At 49.6% G+C, this 21,240-nt stretch overlaps 2 protein-coding genes and 1 long non-coding RNA gene across 8 annotated transcripts in view; 2 read left to right on the top strand and 1 right to left on the bottom strand.

The window, feature by feature from the left end:
- The window catches only part of LOC128566373 (glutamate dehydrogenase 1, mitochondrial-like), a 263,695-nt gene that overhangs the window by 183,304 nt on the left and 59,151 nt on the right, over nt 1-21,240 (top strand).
- TMEM11 (transmembrane protein 11) overlaps nt 1-21,240 on the top strand; it is a 40,110-nt gene that overhangs the window by 5,628 nt on the left and 13,242 nt on the right. For 3 of the 6 annotated variants that reach the window (XM_053563251.1, XM_053563253.1, XM_053563254.1), the window contains 2 exons: nt 350-461; nt 17,258-17,544. In XM_053563251.1, the coding sequence (XP_053419226.1) occupies nt 17,543-17,544 (2 nt within the window). In that variant the 5' untranslated portion in view covers nt 350-461; nt 17,258-17,542. Of the gene's footprint in view, nt 1-349; nt 462-13,148; nt 13,382-13,622; nt 14,011-17,257; nt 17,545-21,240 lie in introns of those variants that run through there. The other 3 variants (XM_053563252.1, XM_053563255.1, XM_053563250.1) reach the window with 3 other exon arrangements.
- LOC128566385 (uncharacterized) lies at nt 5,048-13,038 on the bottom strand. The gene is made up of 3 exons (XR_008374565.1): nt 11,021-13,038; nt 10,314-10,402; nt 5,048-9,098 (listed from the first exon to the last, which is right to left on the bottom strand). It is a non-coding gene; the product is annotated as an uncharacterized LOC128566385 (long non-coding RNA).

The following is a 21,240-nucleotide window of genomic DNA, read 5'->3' as shown; positions in this document are numbered from 1 at the left end:
CCTGCTCTCCCCTTCCCTAATGAAAGCTCTAGCTGCACCCGGCCTGGCTCTGTTCCACCCCGTCTGTGGACTCAGGGACAGCACCTAGATCTCTCTTCGAGGTCACAGGGTGATACAGGTGGAGAGCCAGCATGTCTCCAGGTGGTCCAGGGTCTGCGGTGGAGAGAGGATGGGGCTCAGGTCATCCTTCATCAGGAGAGTGGGTGTGAGCAGAAGAAAGGCCCATGCTGCTACTCTCCTCCCCAGCCAGCAGGCTGTCCCCTAGCCTTCCCTGCAGGCACGTGAGCAGTGTAACTGAGGCTCTCAGAGGGCCCAGGCCCCTACCCTGACCTCTCCTTCCCCTCCACAGGCTGGATGCAAAAGGGGAACAAGGGAAGCACAAGATAGCTGGAGCCTGGGCCCGGAGTCCCTGTGTGGAAGAAAGCCCTTCACGGGCAAGAAACACCTGCTTCGGACTTCTGGTGGGGGAAAATCAAACCTTTACTAAATGTTTTATAGTCTGAGCTGGGAGCGGTTTTCAGCCTGTTTGTTTTAGTAGCTAACAATTCCCTGGCAAACACACAGACCTCAGCCAGGCCCACAGCTGAGGACCCTGTAGGATTTTAAGGAGGGAAGGGGCTGCTTATATCAACTGTTTTAAAAGAATTACGGTGGCCAGGGTCTGGCGGGAGCATTGGAAGAATGAAGGCAGAGGGTAAGAAGGCAGTTCGGGTGGTACGGGAGATGTTGACATCCTGAACTACAATTGGGCCAGTAAGAAGAGGATTTGAGATGTTTAAGGGATTTGTTGCAGAGTCCCACTGCTGACAAGCTGCAGGATTGGGGCTGGGTCCATCTGTGTAGAGGAGGGCATGTGAGGTGTGTATACTGGGCCACACTCACAGCGCCCCCAGAAGACCCCCGCTATGGCCAACCCAGGCCAGAGTCTGCCACCCTTTGCCTGACTTTCTGGTCCCTCTGCCTGCTCTCCCACCCTCTGGGCTGTGCTCCACATGGCAGCCAGAAAGATCTTTCTAAAACCTCAATGAGATCGTATCTCTGTCCTACTCAGAACCTTCAAAGTCCTCCTACTGTGCAAAGGATAAAACCCCGGGGACCTGGTGCAGCCCCTGCCCACCCGTGACCCTCCCATTCATCACACTTCACTGCACTTGGTTCTTCAAATCATTCAAGCTTATTCCTGCCTCTAGGTCTTTGCACACGTGTTCCCTCTGCCTGAAGTGTTCCTTTACATATTCTTGTAGTTGGATCTTGGCATTTAGGTCTGTTTTAGTTAGACATGGGTTCTGCTGCTAGAAAAATCCAAATCACTATGGCATTTCACTTACTTCACAAAGTCTGGAGGAGGATGAAGATCCGGGGTTTGTGCAGTGGTACAATGATGACACCCAAGGCCCAGGCTCTTTTCATCTTCCCTCTGCACCATTCTTACTATGATGGCTCTGACCTCATGCTTGCCGCTTCATAGTCACAAACGGCTGCTGCACCTCCAGGTATCACATCCACATTTCAGATGCTGCCTTCCCTGACCTCCCCATCTAATGTTGCCAATCCTATTCTGATCCCCTACTGCTATTTGGAATCTTGTTTCCTTGCTTGTTGACTATCACCTGTCACTATGATGAAAGCTTCACCAGGGCAGGACCATACCCACTTTCTTCATTACTAAAACCCATATGCTCTTCATTACTAAAACCCATATGCTCAGTAAGTACTTGCTAAGCCAGGTGTGATTCCAGAACTTTGGGAGCCTGGGGTAGGAAGGCCACTTAAAGCCAGGAGTTTGAGACCAGCCTAGGCCACAGAGAAAGACCCTGTCTCTACAAAAAATTAACCAGGCATGGTGGTGCACACCTATAGTCCCGACTTCCAGGGGTTGGAGGCTGCAGTGAGCTATGATGATGCCATTGCACTCCAGCCTGAGTGACAAAGAGAGGCCTTGTCTTGAAACAAAATTGTTAAATATATGAATATATGAGTAATAAACTCCTAACTTGGTTCTAAAGCCAGGACTGAAACCAAAGCCTCCTGCCTCATGGGCCTGGACATTTCCTGGACATCTCCCTGGGTGGCCCAGGGCTTCCCTGGCACTCTCTAAGGGTTCTGGGCCAGCATGAGCAGTCTCCAGGCATAAGAACGTGAAACCAATATTTAGAGACCCAGATGGATATAGAGAAGTGAGCACCCACTGGGATTTAGCGGGTGCCCCTTGCCCATGAAGGGGGCTGTATCTGGACAGTGAGCAGCTGGCAGGACCTCTTTTGTCAGGCAAAGGCAGCCCTCACCTGGTGAAGGAGCCTCTCCTGCCAGGGATCTTCCTGATCATCTGTGTAGGTGAAGCTGGCTCAACCCAGGTCCTCATGTTCATTACTGCCCCAACACAGGGCCCAGGCACTGAGCGTTAGGGGAGCAAACACATCTAACCAGAATTCAATGCCCTTTTTTGATTTTCACTGAGTTTACTTTCACAGCTCCCTGCAGTGATATATTTCCACTTAGTCATACAGAGTTACCCTGTCAAGTAAACAGTAGCTCAGCCTTCAGAGTGAACCCACTTAAGAACAATTTTAAGAATGGTCTAAGGGCACTCTGGGAGGCCAAGGTGGAAAGATCCCTTGAGTTCAGTAGTTTGAGACCAGCCTGAGCAAGAGTGAGACCCCATACTAAAAATGGAAAAACTAAAAATAGAAAAACTGGGCGGCACCTGTGGCTTAGTTGGTAAGGCACCGGCCCTATATACCGAGGGCGGCGGGTTCAAACCCGGCCCCGGCCAAACTGCAACAAAAAAATAGCTGGGCGTTGTGGTGGGCACCTGTAGTCCCAGCTGCTTGGGAGGCTGAGGCAAGAGAATTGCTTAAGCCCAGGAGTTTGAGGTTGCTGTAAGCTATGACACCACAGATACTTAACCCAGGGCAACAGAGTGAGACTCTGTCTCAAAAAAAAAAAAAGGACGGTGCCTGTGGCTCGAGGAGTAGGGCGCCGGTCCCATATGCCGGAGGTGGCAGGTTCAAACCTAGCCCTGGCCAAAAACCAAAAAAAAAAAAAAAAAATGGACTAAGGATCTGGCAAGAATAGCAAGGGAGATCCAGGTCCCCCACTTCATTTCTGAACAAAGATGTGCAGGAGCAGGAAGAGGTGTCTCAGGGCCCCTGCAAGCTGGGGACATCACTGGGCCAGAGCCCAGACCACCTACTCCCTGTCCAGTACTGTCAGACCAAGATCAGAAAGGCCTGGGCCAGCCTTGGGCGAGAAGATCCACATGGCTGATCACCGCCACACATTCCTGTGGCAATGTGTTTCACAGGGGCAGGCCACCTTCCAGAAATGGCCCTGTCAGGCAGATGTCCTACTGAGGTCACACAAGCTTCCATGGACTGAGGACAGGGGGTGGGGGGTGCTGCACAGGCTCCTAAGCCTGCCGGGTTGGTGCCCTCAAAGCAGCATGCAGTTGACAAGTAGCAGCACTCACAGCCCTAGAAACAGGACTCTCGGCTTCCCACAGGGAGAGGACACACAGGGGTGCCCCCACGTCCTGCTCATGAGGCACCTGTAGTCTGTTTGACTGTCCCGTAGGCCCAGGGCAGAACAGCTGCTGAGCAGATACAAGGAGGAAACTGCACTTTGGTTTTCAATCAGAAAAAGGTTAAATGTACCAGGTCACACTCCTAAGTTCATCTTCATCCCTGCAGCCGAAGGGTCTCAGAGAGAAGCCGCAGTTCTGTGTCTCTCCGCCAGGTGCCCCCCACTGTCTCAGTGGCCCATCATGGCTGGGAAACCAGTCATGGGCTGCCCTAGGAGAGGGGCTCCAGGCACCGCTGAGAATGCCCAGAACAGACGTGGAGGAGAATTTGCAGAGGCTGCTTGACTGGCCGCCCTAGAGCTCCTTCACTCTTCCTCCCATCCCAAGCCCCTCCCTTTATCGCTCCTCAACTGGCACCCTCTGCTCCTCTCACCACTGTGGTACCAGCCCCACCTTCCAGAGACCCTGCACTGTGCCCTGCATCTTTCATGATTTAAGTCTACTTTAATGGAGAGAACCTTCACAGTAGCCGTGACAGTTGTTAGGGGCAGGTGGGACAGAGCCCCAGGCATGGCTCTAGCACACCTGAGCTGCACAGGCAGTGGTGCCAGCAGAAGCACACGCCAGAAGTGGCACCCAGTGCCTACCTAGGGGGCTGTGGCCCCCAACTCTGCTGTGTGGATGGGTTCAAAAGGAGGGCGCCAGTGCATCTGCTGAGAGGATGAGGGGAAGAGGCAACACCTCAGACTCTCCAGGGCCTCTGGCGACGGAGCTAGCAGGGAGGCCAGCCAGGGGCAGAGCTTCCGTTTCAGCAATGCCCAGGTGAGCCAGAGTGGTTTCCTTGGCCAAGGCAGATTTTGCTTTCCTGGTCACATTTCCTTTAAATTGATGTTTACATAAAATTAACCTTTCCAAACGCCAGGCTCCGTGGCTTACACCTGTAATCCTAGCATTCTGGGAGGTGGAGGCGGGTGGATCACCTGAGCTTAGGAATTCAAGACTAGCCTAAACAAGAGTGAGACCCCCATCTCTACTAAAAATAAAAAAACTAGCTAGGTGTTGTGGCAGGTGCCCGTAGTCCCAGCTACTCCAGAGACTGAGGGAAGAGGATCACTTGAGCCCAAGAGTTTGAGGTTGCTGTGAGCTATGATGCCATAGCACTCTACCCAGGATGACAGAGTGAGATTCTGTCTCCCCATCCCCCAAAACGTTAACCATTTCAAAGAGCACAACTTAGTGGCATCTATTGCACCCACAGTGTGGTGCAACTATCACTCCTTGTTCCAGAACATATTCATCACCCATAGAGAACCCTCACTCCCAATCACAGTCTCTGCCCACGTCCCCCCACATACCCTCCAGCTCTGTTCCTGCGGATGTGCCTTGTAAATGGAATCAGAGAACATCTTCCTTTTAGTATCTCACTCCTTTCACTTGGGATAACAATCTTGAGGCTCTTCCACAATGTAGCATGCATGGGACTCCTTTTGTTTGTCTTATTTTGAAACAGTCTTATTCCTTTTGTTTGTCTTATTTTGAAACAGTCTCACTCTGTCCCCCAGCCTAGAGTGCAGTGTCATCATAACCCATAGCAACCTCAAGCTCTCGGACTCAAGCAATTCTCCCACCTCAGCCTCCTGAGAAGCAGGGACTGCAGGTGCCTGCCATCATACCCAGTTAATTATTTTTATACTTTCTGTAGAAACAGGGTCTTGCTCTTGCTCAGGCTAGTCTCGATCTCATGAGCTCAAGCATTTGCTCAGGCTGGTCTTGAATTCATGAGCTCAGGCAATCCACCCTCCTCAGCCTCCCAGAGTGCTAGGATTACAGGCGTGAGCCACCGCGCCCAGCCCAGCAACCTCAAATTCTTAGGCTCAAGTCAGCCTCTTGCCTCAACCTCCCAAGTAGCTGGGACTACAGGTGCCAACCACAACACCTGGCTATTTTTCAGAGATAGGTCTCGCTCTAGCTCAAGTTGGTCTTGAACTCCTGAGCTCAAGCAATCCACCCACCCCAGTCTCCCAGAGTGCTGGGATTACAGGCATGAGCCACCACGCCGGCCAGGTGGGGTTTAACTTTTCTTTATACATCCCTATATTGTTTCATGTGATATGTGTGCATGACTTCTATGGTTGAAATATAAGATCCTGTAGAGTGAAACTGCACAACCAGAGTCAAAAATATTGAAGTTGGCTGGGTGTGGTGTGATGGCTCTTGCCTATAATCATAACACTTTGGGAGGTAAGGTAGGAGAATCTCTTGAGGTCAGGAGTTCTAGACCAACCTGAGCAAGAGTGAGAACCTGTCTCTACTAAAAATAGAAAAATTAACTGGTGTGGTAGGTGCCTGTAGTCTCAGCTACTCTGGAGAGTGAGCAGGAGGATCACTTGAGCCCAGGAGTCTAAGGCTACAGTGAGCTGTGATGACACCACTGCACTCTAACCTGGCAACAGAATGAGATCTGACTCAAAAGGAATACTGAAGTTGCATATTAATATAAGAGGATAAGAGCACAGTATTAGATGTTAGGAGTTTAAAAAGCACTCTAACAAATTTTTAAACAGTGAATAAACTGACTTTTTTCCTCAATGAATACAATTACTAAGTCTGCCTTTAAAAAGAGCATCATAGTCAAGATGCTCCATTTTACTCATAATAAGAGAGATGCAAATTTTACATGTAACAAGATACCATTTTTAAACTAAAGTTTTGGGGATAATTTTAGATGTACAGAAACATTGCAAAAATAGTACAGTTCTGTGTAGCTCTGTCTCCTGATGTTAACATCTCACCTAGGCACAGCGCATGTGTCAAAACTAAGAAACCAACATTTGCACATTACTATTAACTGAATTTGAGACTTCATTCAGATTTTGCCTGTTTTTCCATAAATATCTTTTATCTGTCCCAGGATCCAATTCAGGCGGCTACATTTAGCAAGATACCATTTTTTATTTATCAGATTGGCAAAGAGAAAACATTTGCTAACAGATGGCATTGGCACAGCTGTGTGTCACATATTGCTGGCAGGAGTGGAGAGCTGTTTGGCAGTATTTATCAAGATGACAAGCACCATACCCTTTGACCGAGCAAGTTCTCTTCAGGAAATTATCCCAGTTATATTTGCACAAGGGCACCAGGAAGCAGCATTAGCACGTTTATTGTGGCACTCCTCCAATAGCAAAGGGGTTGAAGGCGGCCTGATAAAACGATGGCACATCTAAATAATGGGATACCACACACTGCTAAAACAGATCAGATATGTACTGATGTAGAGCCATCTCCAAGATACAGTTAAGTGAAAAAAGCAAGATGCAGTCAACCTCCCCCACTGCTAAATTTGACGAGCTTTAAAGGAAGAAAAGAAAACAGCAAGATTCAGAGCAGTGTATACAGTATAAACCCTTTGTGTGAAAGAAAAAATATCATTTTTAATAATTGGATACATTTGTCTACTTATGAACTATTTGTAAATATATAAGAAAGGAGCCTACAGAAGGCTCCCACGTGGATGGAAATAATCATGTCTTGAGAAGACAGCGGGTGAGACACCGGACACGGCGGCTCATGTCTGTAATCCTAGCACTCTGGGAGCCCGAGGCAGATGGATTGCCTGAGCTCACAGGTTCCAGACCAGCCTGAGCAACAGCAAGACCTCATCTCTAAAAATAGCCAGACGTTGTGGTGGGTGCCTGTAGTCCCAGCTACTCAGGAGGCTTAGACAAGAGAATCCCTTAAGCCCAGCGGTTTGAGGTTGCTGTGGACTGTGACGCCATAGCACTCTACCAGGGTCAACACAGTGAGACTCTGTCTCAAAAACAAACAAACAAGGCGGCACCTGTGGCTCAAGGAGTAGGGCGCCGGTCCCATATGCCGGAGGTGGCAGGTTCAAACCTAGCCCCGGCCAAAAACAAAAACAAAAGATTTAAAACAAACAAACAAACAAAAAAAAACAGACAGCAGGTGAAACTTATTTTCATTGTATGTTGTTTTGTAATTTGAATTTTATACCATGTGAATATATGAGGAGTCATTCAGAATTTTTTTTTTTTTTGAGACAGAGTCTCACTTTGTCACCCTTGGTAAAGTGCTATGGCATCATAGCTCACAGCAACCTCAGGTGCCTGCCACAACACTCAGCTATTTTTAGAGGTGGGGTCTTTTTGCTTTTTTTTTTTTTTTTTTTGTAGAGACAGAGTCTCACTTTATGGCCCTGGGTAGAGTGCCGTGGCATCACACAGCTCACAGCAACCTCCAACTCCTGGGCTTAAGCGATTCTCTTGCCTCAGACTCCCGAGTAGCTGGGACCACAGGCGCCCGCCACAACACCCAGCTATTTTTTTTGGTTGCAGTTCGCCGGGGCCGGGTTTGAACCCGCCACCCTCGGTATATGGGGCCGGCGCCTTACCGACTGAGCCACAGGCGCCGCCCAGAGGTGGGGTCTTATTCTTGCTCAGGCTGGTCTCAAACCTGTAAATTTAGGCAATCCATCTGCCTCAGCCTCCCAGAGTGCTAGGATTATAGGTGTGAGCCACCGCACCCGGCATAGTCTTTCAGAATTAACACCTTTTTTTTTTTAAGAGACAGATTCTCACTATACCGCCCTTGGTAGAGTGCTGTGACGTCACAACTCACAGCAACCTCCAACTCTTGGGCTTAAGCGATTCTCTTGCCTCAGCCTCAAGAGTAGCTGTGACTACAGGTGCCTGCCAGAACGCCCAGCTATTTTTTTGTTGCAGTGTGGCCGGGGCCACGTTCAAACCCGCCATCCTTGGTATATGGGGCCGGCGTCCTACCCACTGAGCACGGGTGCTGCCCTAAAACCCTATTTTTAAAATTCTCATTCTGATGCTTTCAAGCTCTTATGTAGAAATATTATACTAAAGATATGTTTTTCAAAGATTCACTTTTCCCAAATGGCTACCATGTGCTCTGAAACAAGAATTTATTGAGGCTGGGTGCAGTGCCTCATGCCCGTAATTCTAGCACTCTGGGTGGCTGTGGCAGGAGTTCTAGACCAGCTGAGCAAGAGTGAGACGCCATCTGTACTAAAAATAGAAAAACTGAGGCAAGAGGATGGCTTGAACCCAAGAGTTTGAGGTTGCTGTAAGCTATCATGATGCCATGGCACTTTACTCAAGGCCACAAAGTGAGATTCTGCCTAAAACAAAACAAAACAAAAACAAACAAAAAAACCCAAAAAACACAGCCCTGCAAGATAGGTGAGGCGATGAATGGCATCTTCTGTCTTCAGCCCCACACTTACCTTTCCTAACTTTCTGTTCTACAGATGCAAACTGCACTTCCCAGATTCTCTAGTCATCTGACTGCCAGCAGGGAGCCCTGGCAGGAGTCTGAAGATGAGTTAGAGAAAACCATTCCTTTCTCTGGCTTCTGGTGGTGTGACAGGCCACAGTGGTGGAAGCAGCTGCATGCTTCTCTTCAGGGCTCAGGAATCAGTTTCCGGAAACACTATTTTTCCTTTTGCTCCTCCAGCCTCAGATGTCACAGCAGCTACCTCCAGTTACTAGTCTTTGGGTGCCAGTGTTATCCTGTTCCCCCTGCTCTTCCAACACCGCTGCAAACAATACCCTAAATTAAATTCTTGTGGTCTAAGTACCTAGGGTGGTTTTTTCCTCTAATTAGACACTGACTAATGTAGATCAAATTATTCCTCTTTTAGGGCGGCGCCTGTGGCTCAAGGAGTAGGGTGCCGGTCCCATATGCTGGAGGTGGCGGGTTCAAACCCAGCCCCAGCCAAAAAAAAAAAAAAAAATTATTCCTCTTTTACAGTTGAGAAAACTGAAATTCAGAAAGAAAAAGTGGCTTAACCAAAGGTAAACTAAGTACTGAACTCCAGGTTGTGCTGTGGCCTGATCACAGCTCCCTGCAGCCTGGAATTCCTGGCTCAAGTGCTCCTGCTACCTCAGTCTCCTGAGTATCTGGGACTACAGGTGCCAGACCACGATGCCCAGCTAATTGTGTGGGTTTTTTAAATTTAATTTAATTTTTTAAATTATTGTTAAATCATAGCTGTGTCCATTAGTGCAATCAAGGGGTACAATGTGCTGGTTTCATATACAATCTGAAATATTCTCATCAGGGCGGCACCTGTGGCTCAGTGAGTAGGGCGCCGGCCCCATATGTGGCGGGTTCGGACCCAGCCCCAGCCAAACTGCAACAGAAAAATAGCCGGGCGTTGTGGCACATGCCTGTAGTCCCAGCTGCTGGGGAGGCTGAGGCAAGAGAATCGCGTAAGCCCAAGAGTTAGAGGTTGCTATGAGCTGTGTGACGCCACGGCACTCTACCCGAGGGCGGTACAGTGAGACTCTGTCTCTACAAAAAAAAAAAAAAAAAGAAATATTCTCATCAAACTGTTCGACATAGCCTTCATGGCATTTTCTTAGTTATTGTATGTAGACAATTGTATTCTGCATTTAGTAAGTTTTGCCTGTACCCATTCTAAGATGCATCCATTACCCTCCCAATTGTGTGGGGTTTTAAAAAAATTTTATGTACCACTTGTGCCTTACTGCTCCAGCCACCCTGGTCCTGTTCCTGCAACACACCACACCCATTCACCTCCAGAACTGTTGCATTTATTCTCTCTACAGACAACATTTTATCCCAAGCCCTTCAGCTACACATTTGTTCTGTTCACTCAGGTCTCATTCAAATGTTACCTTTTTTTTTTTTGTGGTTTCTGGCCAGGGCTGGGTTTGAACCCACCACCTCTGGCATATGGGGCTGGCACCCTACTCCTTTGAGCCACAGGTGCTGCCTCAAATATTACCTTTTGAAAGGGCTCTTCTCTTGCCATTTGATCTCCAGGTCACTCTATTATATCATCCTGTTTCTTTTCTTCTTGGTACTTAACATTCCCTGGAAATAATTTATTTTCTTTGTTAGGAATACTTTATACTCATGGGAACGTAAAGCCCCCGAGACCAGGAACAGTGTTTGTGTTACTAAATGCCATCTTTCTGTGCCTGAAAGAGCATGCCTCCAATAATTATTTGTTATAAGAATAAATGAAAAGTGGCAGATCATTTTTGAGCACTAACTAGGGTATGCTCTTCCCACTAGCTGCCTCCCTGCCAGCAGTTCAGGGGGCTCATCTGGAATCTCCACCATATGAGAGCCTGCAGGAATTCCAATTTCCACCATTCAGGTTTTGCCCTCAGTAGGCACTCAGTTAATACGTGTCAAATCAATCACTCTGCCTATGAACCTTCCAGACAATGTCTGTGCACTAGTGGTGATCAAGAAACATCATTTGGGGATCTCAACTCAAGCCAGACTGGAAGCAGACAGCTATTGGAAGATAAGGGGAGTTCTGGGTGTGGGGGCTCATGCCCTTACTCCAGCACTTTGGGAAGCCAAGGCAGGAGGATAGCTTGAGGCTAACAAGTTCAAGACTAGCCTGGGCAACACACCAAGACCTCATCCCCACAAAAAACTTTAAAAAGAGAAAAATAGCAGAGTTATTATGGTATGCACCTGTTGTCCCAGCTACTCAGGAGGCTGAGGCAGCAGGATCACTTGAGCCCAGGGGTTTGAGGCTGGAGTGATGATGATCAAGCCACTGTATTCTAGCCTGGGTAACAGAACACGATCCTGTCTCGAAAAAAATCTAGAACAAATAAAAGAGAAGATAAGGGAGTATGAAACAGCTGGAAGGATAGGAAGATCACCCTAGTCCAGCATTAAGTATTTCCGTTTAACCTGTGCACTAGACACTGACTGGGAACCTGCTTCAGGAGCTCTTTCTGAGGGGTGTGGTGACAAATGTAATCCCTGCAACTGGACAGCCTGGGTTCAAATAACTCCTGGCAGGCAGTAGGACCCTGGCAAAGCACGTGGGTCCTCTGTAACTTGGGTTTCTTCATTTACAAAATAAGTTTTTGTCCTGCTTTTAGAAACAGGGTCTCACTCTGCTACCTAGGCTAGAGTGTAATAGTAAGATAGCTCAGAGTTACCTCAAACCCTTGGGTTCAAGTGATTTGCCCACCTCAGCCTCCCAAGCAACTAGGACTACCGGCTTGCAGGACCATGCTTGGTGGATTTTTTTCTACCATTTGTAGAGACAGAGTCTATGTTGCCCAGGCTGGTCTCAAACCTCCTGGCCTCAAGGATTCTCCCATCGTGGCCTCCCAAAGTGTTGGGATTGCAGGCTTGAAACGCCCACCTGGCCTGAGAATGTTGATAGTAACATTATCACTTTCACAGGGTTATTATGAAGATCAAGAATTAATCGCTTACTAGCTGAAGATGAGGAAGGGAAAACTATTCCCTTCTCTGGCTTGAAACTCCTATCTAGCCTGGGATTGCTTAAAATACAGACCAGACCTGACAGGTCCAAGGTCTTGAAGCATTTAAAAGCTGGTCATGGGGGAAAAACATTTTAGACAAAGGGGGACTAACAAATCCCCTGAATTTACTAGCCTGGCAAGTCTCAGTTCACAAAGGGAGGCAGTTGAAACTAGAGCCACAAACAATCTCCAAACTAAGGAGGGGTTCCAGATTGTGCTAAGGAGCTTGAGTTACACGTTGCAGGTGACAAAGTACTGTGCGAGGACTTTAAGCACCTAGAACTGGTAGGATTTGAGCTGGAAGGAAATCCAGAGGAGTCCTCCAGGATGAGTCACCTCTCCATCTGCCAGCCCCCCGGTTATGGGTTGCACCAGACCCTCACCTAGAGCACAGGGGCTAGGCCTCTTCCTGGCTCAGAATCTGGAGATTTCCACTTAGTTTTGCTGAGATATTTATGAGACCAACTAGTATGTCTAGCAACATTGTCTGGGGGACTTAGAAGGTCACAAACTGTAAGAGATCTCCCCCAAATAGCCCATAGATCTGAGGCAGCAGCATCTGAGAGCCTCTGGGTTGCGGTTAACCGGACTCTTCACAACTACAGTCGCGTCCCGACAGGGAAATGCCCGGTCCTGGGCAGGTTTCTTGTCAGGTGGGATGATTTGCCCCGCGTTTACTTTCAAAGATACTGTCGTACATTATGTCCTCGTCGCGCAGCAGCCCGGGTAAGAGGTGACCTGTGGCAGGGACTGACTGGAACAGCGCCTGGTGGCACTGTGTAAAACAGGCTTTTCTCTACCGCAGAATTCTTCCTCCACAGCAATTATCGTACTATTTCTCTTCTTTGCCTTCAGACTCCCTCCTCCCAGCACCTGCAAGCGGGAATCTCTGTGGGAGCAGGGACCGCGTGTGTCTCGGCCTCCAAAGTATCCCCGGAGTCCAGAGGATCCGAGGGGATGGAGCGGGAGCAGCGGCTGCCTCCGAGGACGATCTCCCGCTCCCCGATGGCCTCGGTAGGCTGAGGCGGCAGAGCAGGGCCGGCGCGGCGAGGCAGCAGCAGCAGCAGAGACCCGCAGGCGGCGCGGCGGCCCCTAGCGGGGACGTGGCCAGGCCGGCAGGCCGGGGCAGGGCCTCCTCCCGCGCGGCGCTCTGGGAGTTGTAGGCGCCTCCCTTCCCGCTCTCCTTCAGCCGCTCGCTCTCGGAACCCAAGGACGTGGCGGTGGCTGGCGCCCGAGAGTCCCGGGCCGCGACGCGCGGGCACCCGGGTTTCTGCAAAGGTGCCCTGCCGGGGACGGCCCCGGCCTCCCGTCGCGCGGGCCACCCGGCGGGCGCGGCGCGCTGCACTGTGGGCGCGGTAGTTCCGCCGGGCCCCGCTCGCGCCCGCCCAGCTGTGTGGGGTTGTGGCCCGAACTACATTTCCCTTCGGCGCGCCCGCCCTCCCGAGGCCGCTGCGGCGCGAGACTTGGGTGAGCCGAGTGTCTCCAAGATGGCCGCTTGGGGAAGGAGGCGTCTGGGCCCGGGCAGCAGCGGCGGCGGCGCCCGCGAGAGGTGAGGGCCGGGGGCGCGCTGCTTCGCGGGAGGGCGGCTCGGTGGTGGTGGAGCCCCGCGGGACTCTTGGGCCGCCGCGCCCTCCCTCCTGGGCCGCTCGGGGTCCCGTTCCCACGCCGGGCGCACGGGGTTCCAGTCCGGGAGGATCCGGGATCCGGCGGGAGCGGCCTCCGCCGAGCGCGACGATCCCGAGAGGGGGCGGCGGCGGGGCGAGGGACGAGGGACGAGGCTGGAGGTCCGGCCTCGCGGAGGGGACCAGACGCCCCGCGCAGGCCCCAGGGACCCGCCTGGCTGCCGGAGAACCTGGCGGCTTCAGAAATTCCCGCTTCGCCGGCCACGCGCGTGGCCATCTAGGCCGCAGCCCCCGACGTGGCGAGGAGGGAAGGGCTCCCGAGCCGGAGGGAAGGGGCAGCAGCCTTCACTGGGAGGCGGTGCGAGCTGCATGTTTACCAGAGGAGCGTGAGCGCTGCCCAGACGTGTCTCCCGGCCGAGAGCCGGCCACTCTCGAGGGGCATTCTTACGACTTTTGGAGGGGTTTCTGCAAGCGCTCCTGCCGTGGAAGTCCTTTAAAGTGACCTTTCCTATTGGATGTTGTATGGGCTGGCAACTAGGAGCGTGTTTCTTCCAAGGTGGACTTCGGTATGGGTAACTGATTTCTGGAAGGTGAAATTAGAGTAGTTTCCCTGTGTCGTGTTGAATTTGCAGTTTTTCTTTTTGGAAAGCAGTTTCAGCTAGTAGAAGCTTTTCACTCACTAGAAGTTGGGAGAGGACGTATATTGTCTCCAATCCAAGTACTAACCAGGCTGACCCTGCTTAGCTTCCGAGATCAGACGACATCGGGCGGTTCAGGGTTGTATGGCCGTAGACGGGGAGAGGACTTATATTGTAAGAGCCACCTGGATCGCACTGTCCTATCCGTTGTGCTGAGGCTTGATTGGTATAGCAGAGGTTAGCAAGAGAGGAAAGATTTTTTTTCCTCTTTTTGATGGATTGTCAAACAGAAAAGTTTTCTTTCTTTTGCACTATTGTGCATTATTTCTCTTCTTTGATGGATTGCACCCCTTGTTCATTACCACTGTCTGCAGATGGCTTTCCCAGCCCAGAAGGCTCTTTAGAATCCTTTACCTTGCATTTTATTCTTAAGCTCAGAGTTATCCAGTATTGTCCATCCTGTATTTCTTTTTTGGAAAAGCAGTGGCAAAGCTATTTTTGTTTTTGTAACTCCTGCCTGGTATTTCTTTTTTTTTTCTTTCTTTTTTTTTTTTTTTGTGGTTTTTTGGCCAGGGCTGGGTTTGAACCCGCCACCTCCGGCTCCCTCAGTTAGTAGAGTGCTGTAGCATCACAGCTCACAGCAACCCCCAGCTCTTGGGCTAGGGTGATTCTCTTGCCTCGGCCTCCCGAGTACCTGGGACTACAGGCACCTGGCTATTTTTGTTGCAGTTGCCACTGCTGTTTTAGCTGGCTGGGGCCAGGTTCGAACCTGTCACCCTTGGTATATGGGGCTGGCGCCCTACCCACTGAGCCACAGGCGCCACCCACACCTAGTATTTCTTTTTCTTTTTCTTTTTTTTTTTTTTTTGACCAGGGCTGGGCTCAAACCTACCACCCCTGGTATATGGGGCTGGCACCCTACTCCTTGAGCCACAGGTGCCACCAACACACCTGGTATTTCTTAAGTTGGGTCATTTAAAGAAGTTACCTCGGTGGTTTCCAGATGTCCTTAAAAAGTAGCAAACATTGAGGCTGCACCTGTGGCTCAGTAGATAGGGTGCCGGCCCCATATACCAAGAGTGGTGGGTTCAAACCCAGCCCCAGCCAAACTGCAACAACAACAACAAAAAAAAAGCCGTGCGTTGTGGCGGGAGCCTGTAGTCCTAGCTACTGGGGAGGCTGAGGCAAGAGAATCGCCTAAGCCCAGGAGTTGGAGGTTGCTGTGAGCTGTGACGGCAGTGCTGTGAGCTGTGACGGCAGGGCACTCTACCGAGGGCAATAAAGTGAGACTCTGTCTCTAAAAAAATAAATAAAAGTAGCAAACATTTTCATTGTCTTTTATGCAAACATTAATCCTTTAGTAATAGGAAATAACCTGTTCAGAAAACTCAGAGTGTCAGAGAAAAACACGCACCCTTCATTGGATCAAAAGAAACAAAACTGAAAGAACCAATAGAGATGTCCCAGACAGGGAATGGAGGCTAGACTGTGGAGGTTTAGGCTTTTTTTTTTTTCTTTTTTTGAAACTTTTTTCGAGTCTCACTTTGTCACCCTTGGTAGAGTCCCGTGACATCATAGCTCACAGAAACCTCAAACTCTTGGGCTTAAGTGATTTTCTTGCCTCAGCCTCCTGAGTAGCTGGGACTACAGGCGCCCGCCACAATGCTGGACTATTTTTTTTTTGTCACAGTTGTCATTGTGGTTTAGCTGGCCTGGGCTGGATTCGAACCCGCTGCCCTCCGTGTATGTGGCTACCGCCATAACCGCTGTGCTACAGGCGCCCAGCTGAATGCCCAGCTATTTTTTAGAGACGGGGTCTGGCTCTGGCTCAAGCTGGTCTGGAACTCCTGAGCTCAGGTGATCCGTCCACCTTGGCCTCCCAGAGGCGGCTGGGATTACAGGTGTGAGCCACCATGTCCAGCCTGTAGGTTAAACTTTTGTTGATGTAAGAAAATAGACATTGGGGATTATTTTTGTTTTGGCTTGAGACAAGTGTCAATTCCAAGTGGAGTTTAAGCCTTAACAGCTTTTAAGAGAATTTAAGTCAGTTGCCAAGAGATTTCACATAAAATCCTCCCTGAAAACCTGGGCAGTGGGTGACTGTTTTTGCTCAGGGCAGTGGTATCCAATTCATGGTTGCTCACCTGGACAGGTTGGCTCACAGTAGTTACCTGCCTGGTCTCGGTAGTTGTTCTGGTTGCAACCTTTGGCCTGGAACTGCAGGCCCTACTCATGTAGATGTTGTGTGTCAGCCAGGAATGGGGCATCTGGTTTTGTGGTTTGGGTGTCACCATCTATGTCCTTCTGGATAAAGGTGGTATGGCTGGAGGCAGGCTCTGTTGAAGGAGTTGGTTCACTAGCCCAGCTTCTCTAAGATCTTTTCACACTGAGCAGGGGATGGGAACATAACCCCGACCAGGCCAGCTAGCTGACTTCTGAACACCTTTCCATTCCTGTTCAGGTGGGGCAGAGAAGGATTACCTGATGGCCTAGCACTGTAGATCGTGAGGTCTGAGTGTATAATTGGCTCTTATGACTGAAGTAGGCTGTTTCTGGCTCTCTTAAATGACTTTATTCCATGTTACATTTGTGCTGGCTCAAATCTCAATTCCACCATTATAAGAGCAATTTCCTGAGTTGCTACACACACCAGGTTGGCATCTGCTTTATGCTGAAACTGAAAGGAAACAGTTTTGGGTTTGGGGCAGGGGCTGGAGCAGATTGACATTTTGGGCAAACTTGGCAGCTTTGCTAGTGGCTGTTGCCTCTGGGGCGTCCTCTACACCAAAGGCCTCACGGTCACAGCTGTCCGAAAATGGTGGTCTAGTTGACAGCACATGGTGTGTGGGTTCCTGATTTACTTTGTTCTGAGTTACAAAGTAATTCAGTAGCCACCAGCCACACGTAGCAATTACATCGAAATTAATTAAAATTAAATAAATGAAAAATTCAGCTCCTCAGTCTCACCAGCCACATTCAAATGCATGGCAGCTACTTCTGGCTTGTGGCTGCCATTAGACAGCACCAATCAAGAACATTCCGTCACTGTAGAAAGTTCTGTTAAACTATGGCTAGTGTTAGTTTCAACTAAAATAGGAGGGGTGGAAATAGCGAAAATGATAGCTGCTTGCATGTTGATTTTTCTCTCCACTCCATTAAATCTAGGGAATCAACAGTGTTTGTAATGAAGAACGTCAGACTCTGAGCTGTAACCTGAATTCTTGTCCAAAATTCAGCACACTGGCAGCGAGCACAGCAGATTGCCACGTGTCCTGTCGGCGTCTTTGAGGCATACTTGCCCACCTAGGAAAGCACAGTGCAGGTATCTGTGTACTCTGCGCGTGTGCCAGCCGGACCAGCTCACACAGACAGCCCACCTGTCTTACTGGGCACTGGGCTTCATTCTTGGGGCCCCGGGGCCTCCCCGAACTCCTCTCCGTGATTGTTGGAATGTGAGTATGGCCATGTGCTCCGAGTTCCTGTTCTATAATCTCATGAAGATGTGCTCCATGTGCTTCTGGTCGAGATGCAAGGCAGCCCAGGGCTCCACAGACCCAGGCGCGCTGTACTAAATGTTCAGGTTTTAGGATGAAGTCATTTTGTGTGGCCTCCTGCCCCAGCATCTTTTAGGCAGCCAGTTCCATGGGATCACTTCCAGGTCCATGCTTTATTTCCCAGAACCTTGGTCTTCCTTGCCGGCTTCGTTTTCATCTGTGAACTCAGGTGTGTGTGGTCCCTCCCGCAGCCCTAGGGGCAGGTAGGCTTTCCTCCCAGGGTGACAGCCCCCCTTTCTGATCTGGCCCTTCCCTTTTAGACTTCTAGGGTTGGAGGTGTTTAATTTCTCTCAAAAGACTCCTGGTCTTGTGTATGGAGGGAATTTTCTTTCCTCCAGTTTGGGCTGAGAAGGGCAGATACAGGATTTGTACCCTAGTCTGTGGGTGTCCAGGGAGGTAAGGAGGTGCCTGTGTGCAGGTGCTCACAGTGCGGGGGGGCAGCGGGGGCAGTGCTGCTGCCGAGTCCTGTCCATAGTGCCAATGGTCACTTTTTGGGTAGAGTTCTTGGGAAAAGCCATTAGCCATTAGGAGTCTTTAGCTCTTTAGATCATGGCTGTCTAGGAGGACTCTGTGGCATGGCTAATGGAAGAGTTCTAGATCCTCGCTGTCCACTGGGGCAGCCACTAGACCCTGTGGCTTTCGAGTACTTGCAGTGTGGCAGGTATCTGAGGAACCCAGTGTTTTATTCTATCCAATCTTAATTAATTTCTTTGTTGTTATTGTTGTAGTTTTTGGCTGGGGCCAGGTTTGAACCCGCCACCTCCGGTATATGGGGCTGGCATCCTATTCCTTGACAGGCACCGCCGAATTTCTTTCTTTCTTTCTTCCTTTCCTTTCCTTTCCTTTCCTTTCCTTTCCTTTCCTTTCCTTTCCTTTCCTTTCTTTCTTTCCTTCCTTCCTTCCTTCCTTCCTTTCCTTCCTTTCCTTCCCTTTCTTTCTTTCTTTCTTTCTTTCTTTCTTTCCTTCCTTCCTTCCTTCCTTCCTTCCTTTCCTTCCTTTCCTTCCTTTCTTTCTTTCTTTCTTTCTTTCTTTCTTTCTTTCTTTCTTTCTTTCTTTCTTTCTTTCTTTCTTTCTTTCTTTCCTTCCTTCCTTCCTTCCTTCCTTCCTTCCTTCCTTCCTTCCTTCCTTCCTTCCTTCCTTTCCTTCCTTTCCTTCCTTTCCTTCCTTTCCTTCCTTTCCTTCCCTTTCTTTCTTTCTTTCTTTCTTTCTTTCCTTCCTTCCTTCCTTCCTTCCTTCCTTCCTTTCCTTCCTTTCCTTCCTTCCTTCCTTCCTTCCTTCCTTCCTTCCTTCCTTCCTTCCTTCCTTCCTTTCTTTCTTTCCTTCCTTCCTTCCTTCCTTCCTTCCTTTCCTTCCTTTCCTTCCCTTTCTTTCTTTCTTTCTTTCTTTCTTTTCTTCCTTCCTTCCTTCCTTCCCTTCCTTTCCTTCCTTTCCTTCCCTTTCTTTCTTTCTTTCTTTCTTTCTTTCTTTCTTTCTTTCTTTCTTTCTTTCTTTCTTTCTTTCTTTCTTTCTTTCTTCTTCCTTCCTTCCTTCCTTCCTTCCCTTCCTTCCCTTCCTTTCCTTCCCTTTCTTTCTTTCTTTCCTTCCTTCCTTCCTTCCTTCCTTCCTTCCTTCCTTCCTTCCTTCCTTCCTTCCTTCCTTCCTTCCCTTCCTTCCCTTCCTTCCCTTCCTTCCCTTCCTTCCTTCCTTCCTTCCTTTCTTTCTTTCTCTTTTTTTTTCTTTTTGAGACAGTCTCACTTTGTTGCCCTGGTAGAGTAGCATCACAGCTCACAGCAACCTCAAACTCTTGGGCTCAGGCAGTTCTCTTGCCTCAGCCTCCCAAGTAGTTGGGACTACAGGCGCCCGTCACAACACCCGGCTATTTTTAGAGAGGGAGTCTCTCTCTGGCTCAGAGCTGGTCTGGAACTCGTGAGCTCAGGTGACCTGCCTGCCTCAGCCTCCCAGAGTGTTGGGATTACAGGTGTGAGCCACCACGCCTGGCCCTAATCTCAAGTAATTTCAATTTAAACAGCCACATGTGCCTTGCTCTGGGGAGGTGCTTTATGACTGCCATGTTTGGTTTGCACAGAGGTCCACGTGCCGTCGTCATGCAGTTCTCTGAGAGATCAAGGGCCTTCGGTCCCACTGGACACACGGGAACTGGCTCAGTGGAGCCAGGTTTTGTGCCCTTGGACACGGAGCCAGGAACTAAGTGAGAGGAACTTGACTCCGGCCAATTGACTCCCACACTCAGCGCCCTCTGTTCTGTGCCCAGAGCAGCAGAGCTGCCCAGTTGCTAGCATGCAGCTTGGGAGCTTCTCTCTAGGACACAGATGAAAGTGTCAGGTGCCCTGTGAAGTTCCTTGGCCTGTTGGGCATCATCCCCAGCCTGCACACCTGCCTGTCCAGAGGGCTTTACACTGAGTGCAGGATCAGTGCACTTTCTGCTTGCTGTGGACTCCTGCAGAAGGCAGTTCTCAGCTAGAAAGGGGTTTTCCAGGACCCAGGGTGAGGGTAAGCCCAGCACCACATGTATCACAGGCGATCGAGGGGCCAGTGTTCATTAAGTACAAAGCAGCCTGATGTAGGAACCCAGTTTGATTTTCCCTTACCAGTCCTCTTGATTATCGTAATTGTTTTTCTCTTCCTGTCACTTATTACAAATGTCCCTCTAGCCATGTCTTTTGGGAACCTCTTACGTTCGGGCTTGATGCTGGGGAACATGCGAAAATAGTCTCTGTCTTCTAGGGGCTCCTACAAGGTCCTCTGGGTCTGTGTGCCCAGGCCCACGCCAGGAGGGCGCCGAAAGCAAGCAAGTGCTTCACTTTGGTTAGGTTTGGCTCTTCTGAGTGTGGCAGGACCAGAAGGTGACAATGGCTTGCAAGGGACATTGGCCAGTATTTTCTTGAGTGAAGCAAGGAGACAGCAATGCCCTCATCCTCTTCTCTGGCAGGATCGTCAGGCTGTGAGAGCAAGCAGCATGACGGCCTCAGCCTGAGAAGCTGCCCGCATGCAGTCATGGCTGGCAGGGTGGGCCCTCCTTGGCGGTGAAGGGAGGTCCCATGGTGTCTGGTCTCTTCACTTGAAAGAATACAAGGTTGCTTGAGACTTTTTTTTTTAATTTATTTATTTTTATTGTTAAATCATAGCTGTGTGCATTAGTGCTTTTTTTTTATTTTGGGGTATTCATTGAGGGTACAATAAACCAGATTACACTGATTGCATTTGTTAGGCAAAGTCCCTCTTGCAATCATGTCTTGCCCCCAAAAGGTGTGGCACACACCAAGGCCCCACCCCCTCCCTCCTTCCCTCTCTCTGCTCTTCCTTTTCCCACCCCTCCCTCCTTCTTTCTCTCTCAGCTCTCCCCTTCCCCCACCATGACCTTAATTGTCATTAATTGTCCTCATATCAAAATTGAGTACATAGGATTCATGCTTCTCCATTCCTGTGATGCTTTACTAAGAATAATGTCTTCCACGGCCATCCAGGTTAATACGAAGGATGTAAAGTCTCCATTTTTTTTTTAATGGCTGAATAGTATTCCATGGTATACATATACCACAGTTTGTTAATCCAGTCCTGGGTTGGTGGACATTCAGGCTGTTTCCACATTTTGGC

This window comes from Nycticebus coucang, chromosome 15 (genome assembly GCF_027406575.1).
Source record: "Nycticebus coucang isolate mNycCou1 chromosome 15, mNycCou1.pri, whole genome shotgun sequence".
NCBI lineage: Eukaryota > Metazoa > Chordata > Mammalia > Primates > Lorisidae > Nycticebus > Nycticebus coucang.
The sequence above is the reverse complement of the archived record's forward strand: the minus strand, read 5'-3'. Positions and strand labels throughout refer to the sequence as shown.